The sequence below is a fragment of the Brachyhypopomus gauderio genome, chromosome 11, assembly GCF_052324685.1.
Source record: "Brachyhypopomus gauderio isolate BG-103 chromosome 11, BGAUD_0.2, whole genome shotgun sequence".
In the NCBI taxonomy this organism is placed as follows: domain Eukaryota; kingdom Metazoa; phylum Chordata; class Actinopteri; order Gymnotiformes; family Hypopomidae; genus Brachyhypopomus; species Brachyhypopomus gauderio.
The window spans coordinates 15,089,276-15,090,183 of NC_135221.1; the positions used below are offsets into that span (position 1 = coordinate 15,089,276).

Below are 908 nucleotides of genomic sequence, written 5' to 3' on the forward strand. Positions count from 1 at the left end.
GCTGTGAATGTCTGTGTATGAAATCATCCATTCTGCTAGAATGAGGAAGCTGTCTGCTCTGCTGTTTGTGCTGCTGCTCTGGTCTCTCCAGCTGGTTTCTAGTGGTGAGTCTCCTGAATTTACTCAGATACATCACTGTCTGTGTTGGAGGATCAGTATCACCAGAGCAGAAACTGTGGCACTGCTAGATTACTGAACCCACATTCACACACACAGAGGGAGGAGATGATACTACCAAACCAGGACAAAGGGGGTCGTCGTTTGTTTACTGTGTACTGGGATCATGATGTGAACTGCTTGGTTGTTACTCCTACAGCTCCACGTGTGTATATCTCAGACTGCTGTTCTGGTGTGAGTAATGTTTGTTTACTGTGTATTGGGATCAGGATTTGAACTGCTTGTTGTGATTCCACAGTTCCAAGTGGGTATATCGCAGACTGCTGTTCCAAACTGACTGATGTGATGATCCCTCTGAAGAAGGTGGTGTCCTACAGATATACGCACAGCAACTGTCCCATTAAAGCTATTGTGTGAGTAGGAATGATTTAACTTCTAATACTGACATGATGATATCATCTTGTAAAAATGTAGCACTCTGCTGAAAAGGTGATGTTTTTCTTGTTTTAATCATATTTTGTCATCTCCTGCAGATTTGAAACAGTATCAGGAAAACAGTTCTGTGTGAGTCCAGATGCTGTGTGGGTCAGCAGCCGTGTCACTGCAGTGGACACTCGCAACAATACCACAATGAAGACTACAACTACAACTCCCACAGTGCACTCTGAGTGATAAAAAGTAAATGTCAGTAGTACATTGAAGCAAACTGAAAAACTGAATGTTTTTTTTTTATTTTGTTATATTTGCTATCATGTATTTTTCTAATAAAATAATTTTAATTCAGTATTTTA

The 908-nt window shown here is 40.6% G+C and overlaps 1 protein-coding gene across 1 annotated transcript; it reads left to right on the top strand.

Moving 5' to 3' along the window:
- Nucleotides 1-908, top strand: LOC143527215 (monocyte chemotactic protein 1B-like). The gene is made up of 3 exons (XM_077022264.1): nt 1-104; nt 416-530; nt 651-908. Exons 1-3 carry the CDS (start codon nt 8-10, stop codon nt 787-789), a joined length of 351 nt encoding a protein of 116 aa, XP_076878379.1. The 5' UTR covers nt 1-7; the 3' UTR covers nt 790-908.